Here is a 5995-nt window from a genome sequence, read left to right as displayed (position 1 = left end):
GATTCAGATCTGGTGACTGGGAAGGCCACTGAAGAACACTGAACTCATTGTCATGTTCATGAAACCAGTTTGAGACGACTTTTGCTTTGTGACATGGTGCATTATGATGCTGGAAGTAGCCATTAGAAGATGGGTAAATTGTGGCCATGAAGGGATGCACATGGTCAGCAACAATACTCAAATAGGCTGTGGCATTCAAGCGATGATTGATTGGTATTAACAGGCCCAAAGTGTGCCAAGAAAACATTCCCCACACCATTACCCCACCTCCACCATGAGAAGGTGTACAGGTGTTCCTAATAAAGTGTGTGTATATACATAAATATAACTGGAATTTCCCCACCGTGTTTAAGCGTGTAAGTGGCACACTAAAAATATATATATATGGTAGAGCGTTCACTAGAACATGTTTTATCCATTTCATCTCGTTTTAAAAGTGAAATCATAATGCCAATATACATATACCTAAATATGCATCTGTGAATTACCCGTCAACGCAGTAATTTTATTTGGCTACACCAAAAACGTGAACAGTTGCTCGCATGGATGCAGAATACATATCCCTCCAGTCTGCTTCTGCATGGAATGTCAAATGTGTCAGTTCCTGCCGTTGAACTTCTTGTTTCATGTTGAGAGTCCTGTCAAATCTGAATGTTTTGAATAAAACTGCTACCGTTCTGCTAATACCAATGTTTCTATTACATTGTCATGCTGTGAAGCTGAGTGGAAATGTTTTTAAGCGTCCAAAAATCATTGTAACCCATCATTTCAGACACTTATGTCTGGGGTTTGGGCGCGTGGATTAGAGAAAAGTAGACTCCAATCCTAATGTTATGTTGCTGGTCGTGCAGCTGCTCGACGTCTCCCCTCCACGCATGCGCTGGTGCAGCAGGTAACGCTGACTACAGTGGGAGCCTATCAACTCCGCCTCGCGCTCGTCTCGCCGACGTGGATCTCACACTCGTGGTGTAGCGGACCGGTAATACCGGCTCCGTCTCACTCATTATTGGGAGACTCCATAATTTGAGACTCCGTACTCGAGACTCCATAATTTGGCATTGTTGGACAGCTGAGATTCTCACCTTTTCAACGGTAATCAAAACTCGTGATATGTTTGGGGCTACAAGCGACTGAAAATAATGGAGCAAGTCACCCATAATAAAACATTTGTTGATGCCAAATGCTACGCGGTAGTGCGGTTACCACAACAGCCCGATATGAAAACAGAATGTTACAATTAACCTTACTGTTATGCAAGTGTGACACCAAGCTAAGATTGCTCATTAGCTCAAGATCAGTTCACCTAATGTTTTCTTATGTTGTTCTCACTCTGTGGTGAAGGCGGCATAATTCTAGTGCACCAACAGTTGTATGAGAACAGATTGAAAGTCTGCTTCGCCGTGTCTGGGGTCGTACTCTAATTCAGTGTTTGACAATACAGTGTGTTACTTGATCTGAGCGAACTTAGTGGCTGTGGAGGAAGTTATGTGGTAGAGCAGGAAGTGATGTTTCAGTGTGTTTCTTCTCCTGTTGTTTCCTGTGCAGCTCCAACAGCAGCAGCAGCATCTCCCAAGACAGATGGTCCAGGGCCAGAGGAACCCTTACCCACAGGTCAACCAGTACCAGGGTAAGACACACACACACACACACATGAACCTGTACCTGTACATACATTACCTGCTGCTCATACACCTACACACACACACACACACACACACACACACACATGAACTTGTACCTGTACATACATTATATGCTCATACACCTACACCTACACCTACACACACACACACACACACACACACACACACACCTACACACACACACACACACACACACACACCCTGCTGTAGCCAATCAGAGTCTCCTCTGAGTACCCCCTCTCTCACTCTGTCCACCCAAGACGTCTCCGTATCGCTCCGGTACTCTTTATTTTCTCTTCGGAGAGAGAGAAAAAAATCTGGCTCTGCCTGTTACCGTGGCAACCTGTCTCGGATCCCCCCCAGAGTTCCGGCAGAGTCGGAGGCAGAGAGACAGAACTGCTCCTGCCCAAGAGAGGAAGGGAGGGAAGGAGAAAAAGGCAGACAGAGCAAGAGAGGAACCATTTACAGCCATTACAGAGAGTTATGGAGAGTCTGTCTGCTTACCAGAGGGAAGAGAGGTCATAAACTAGAGAGATGGAGGGAGAGATATTGCTTGGATATAGAGAAACACATTAGATCATCACTGGTCTTCTTTGAACTAGCAGGTGCCTAATAGAACGTCCATTCTACTCATTCTAACTCTACGTTCCTCTCCTCCTCTCAGCGTCCGTGAGGAGAAAAGGACTGTGAGGTGGGGGATTAGGGGAAATGGTGTCAGATGAGGTTTATTGGGGGATTTTAAAAACATTTCCTTCTCCTCTGCCTATTAAGAGACAAATGTCTGTTGCTAAATAGAAAAGAGGACAGAGGGGGATTGAGAATATTTTTGCTGCATATTGCGTTACGAATTGTGTTTTAATACTCGGAAGCGGAACCCTTTGTGGCGTTTCGGGGTCAAACCACTTTCGGTTTTCTGTGTTTTGTTTGTGTATGAAATTTTTTTATGTTTCATTACTTAAACTAGAAACGGCCTCCCTTCAAAATACATGTCATCTCGATACTGGTCCCTTTCGACAAACAAAACACCAGTGGCTATCTTTGTTTGTCAATACTTCCCTTCTTATCTATCCATCTATCTATCTATCTATCTATCTATCTATCTATCTATCTATCTATCTATCTCTGCCCATCTGTCTCTCCCTCTCTCTTTGAGACATCCCTGTAACACCTCTCCTCCTCTCTCGCTCTTTCTCTCTCAGGGACCCCCCAGGAGATGGCAGCCAGAAGCCAGGTTCTCCAGAACATCCGCACCGCCCGCCTCCTCCAACAACAACAGCAGCAGCAGCAGCAGCAGCAGAGCCAGGCCCAGATGGTCCAGATGGGCCCGGGCCAGACTCAGACCTCCATGCAGGGCCCAGGGGGTGCAGTGGGTCCCCAGCCTGACATGGGCCACCCTTATGGGGGCCAGGGCCCCGGCCAGCAATCCCTCTACGGCCTCAACCCCTCCATGAGCCAAATGATGCAGCAGCAGCAGCAGCAGCACCAGAACCAAAGCGTCCAGTCGGCCATGGGCCTCCCGCCCCAGCACAACCCAGCCGCCCAGGCCCAGAGGCAGGGAGGGGGAGGCCCGGGGGTCGGGGTCGGAGGGATGCCAGGTGGAGGCGGAGGGTACGGCAGTCAGGGGATGCTGATGAACTCCATGTCCCAGCAGGCCCTCAAAGGGCCGCCCAACGCAAAAGCCCAGGCCCAGAGACTGCAGGGCATGATGGGAGTTGGAGGTGGCGGAGGAGGAGGAGGTGGAGGAGGAGGGCCGGGGGGGATGGGCGGGTGGCCCCAGCAACAGGGACAGAGTCTGCAGGCCATGGGAGGTGTGGGCGGTGGCGGCGTTGTGGGAAGGACTACAGGAGACATGGTGGGCGGGTTTAGCTCTGCCCAGGGCTACGGGATGCAGCCGGGTCAACACCCGCGCATGGCCAAGCAGCAGTTCCCCCAGGGGATGGGCCAGGCCATGGACCCCAGGGCCATGAACCCTGCGGCGGGCATGAGCGGACCCATGATGGCCCCCCACATGGCTGGTGGCGGACAGCCGAGGACCAACCAGCCCAGACCCATGGTCATGAACCAGGGGGTGATGGGCCAGGGCGTGCCCAGCATGGGTGCCTTCGGACAGGGCCCCGGAGGGCCGACGATGGGGGGTGGGGGCGGAGGACCCTACGTCCAAGGAGGGGGGGTCGGGGGTCAGCCGCAAGGCTACCAGCGGACATCTAGCCAGGACCTGTCGTCATATGGCTACGGAGGTGGGCAAGCGCCCTCAGGGGGGGCGTTTGGATTGGCCGACGGGACGGGGGCGGACTTGGACTCGAGCGACGGTTGGATGGAGGAGTTCTTCCCCAACCAATAGCCAACAGGGAAAAATGTAGAGTTTTTACTGGACGGACTTTTAAAGAATGGACGGGGAGAACTTTTAACTGGGAATTACGAAAATGGGAAATTGGACAGGCGACATGTTTTGTTTTGTAAAACATGAACGAGATGATTGAAGAGTACCTTGTCGTGTAGTGTGTGTGTGTGTGTGTGTGTGTGTGTGTGTGTGTGTGTGTGTGTGTGTGTGTGTGTGTGTGTGTGTGTGTGTGTGTGTGTGTGTGTGTGTCCTGTCACTATATTTAAAACAACTCTCGGCAAATCTAAATGCGGTCTGCTGGTAATGAATATCACATAGAGATTGAGAGGTCAGTCCTTTCTTTTATTTTGTTTTACAAATTTGACCATCTGTATTTTATTTCACCTTCGTTTTAGGAATTAAACCAACCCCATTGTTAGTAGCGTGACATACATGGGCCCACCACTGTAGTGAGGAGAAATGAAGGACTTCAAGTTCTCAAAATGGAAAGAATCTCATTGTTTTCAATGTTTGGGTTGTCGGATCATGTCTGACAGTTGTGCTATCAAATCCATTTTATTATTCAGTCTCTTGTAGCATCAGATGTGTGCGTGCGTGCGTGTGTGTGTGTGTGTGTGTGTGTGCGTACATGTGAGTGTGTGTGATCGTAGCATTAATACACATGCAGCTCCCTTTGACAGACAGACATACACTTCAGCGGCATCACTTGGAGCAAGCTATCACCAATCCGAGAAGGAAGCAGTAGAAAGCACTCTCACAACTCCCATTTCCTGAGTGTTTTAGATTTCTATTCCCCTGCCTTCCTCTCTCCCCTTCTCTCTCTCTCCCTCCCTCCCTCCCTCCCTCTCTCCCTCCCATCATCCCTCCCTCTCTCCCTCCCATCATCCCTCCCTCCCTCGCTCGCTCCCTCCCTCCCGCTCTCTCTCTCTCTCTCTCTCTCAAGAGAGTCTTGCTTTTTGTCTGTGTTCGCCCCGCTGTGTATACTGTGAACATCACAACAAAACAAATCGCATTTCTCTTTTGTGTGCTATTCCGCGCAGGCGCATTCTGCCCCCCCCCCCCCCCCCCCCCCCCCCCAGCACTGTTGCTAGGCAACCAGCCTGAGCCAAGGACCTGGGCTTCATTTCCTGTTCGTGAGTGTGTGCGTGCGTGCGCGCGCGCGAGAGAGAGAGAGAGAGAGAGAGACCTGGCAGCTAGCTCGCGCACTCACACACATGCCGTAAAACTTCTAATAAACGCCTGTCTCCAAGAAACGCCTGTCTCCAATAATAGCCGGGCCACTAATGACATTGAAGCTAATAAGCGCCGGCCCTAATAAACACCGGGTCAAAATTAATTGTTTAACAGCGGGTATTATTTGTTGATCATCTGCAGATGATTTAAGTGACGCATTTGATTCTAAGCGACCGTTGCAACATTACCGGTGTTTATTAGAACAGATGTATGACAGGTCGTTTACGCCAGTCTTGTATGGGATCGATAAGAATGACCCTATCTACCATAGTAATGTTGGTGGACATTTGTTCTGAGAATGATAAATATTCAGCTCTCTCGTATCGCGAGTTTGAGCAGCAGTTTGATAACAGCAGCGGGGATAACAGAATAATCGCCGGTCTCCAATAATAGCCGGTCTCCAATGCGCGCCGGGTGCGCTCTGTGGTTAGCAAATAAACACCCGGGCGACTGAAAGAAGTTTTACGGTGTACACACACACACACACACACACACACACACACACACACACACACACACACACACACACACACACACACACACACACACACACACACACACCACTCCCCAACAACTGGAGGGGGAAGGAGAGATTATCTATCAGTCAGAAAGGCAGCTAAGGGAGTGACATAACACCTTATCATATCATCTGTCTCTGTTATGAAATCTATATAAATGTATTAAAGAAAACGTATAGCAAAGGATAGCTAGGCATTGAATGTATTCAAGCACCACAAGTGACTTCATTTGAAATAGACAAAAACATTGTCAGCCATCT

The 5995-nt window shown here is 49.4% G+C and overlaps 1 protein-coding gene across 1 annotated transcript in view; it reads left to right on the top strand.

The window, feature by feature from the left end:
• The window catches only part of maml3 (mastermind-like transcriptional coactivator 3), a gene marked incomplete at its 5' end in the record, with an annotated part of 7164 nt that extends 2355 nt beyond the window's left edge, over positions 1-4809 (top strand). Inside the window, 2 exons of the mRNA XM_083692805.1 lie at positions 1546-1627; positions 2843-4809. Coding sequence (XP_083548931.1) covers positions 1546-1627; positions 2843-3984 — 1224 coding nt within the window. The 3' untranslated portion in view covers positions 3985-4809. The remainder of the gene's footprint in view (positions 1-1545; positions 1628-2842) is intronic.
• Positions 4810-5995: the final 1186 nt, after the last annotated feature.

The sequence above is a fragment of the Argentina silus genome (genome assembly GCF_951799395.1).
Source record: "Argentina silus genome assembly, chromosome: 21".
NCBI lineage: Eukaryota > Metazoa > Chordata > Actinopteri > Argentiniformes > Argentinidae > Argentina > Argentina silus.
Note: the sequence above shows the minus strand (reverse complement) of the source record. Positions and strands in the feature narration are given on the sequence as shown.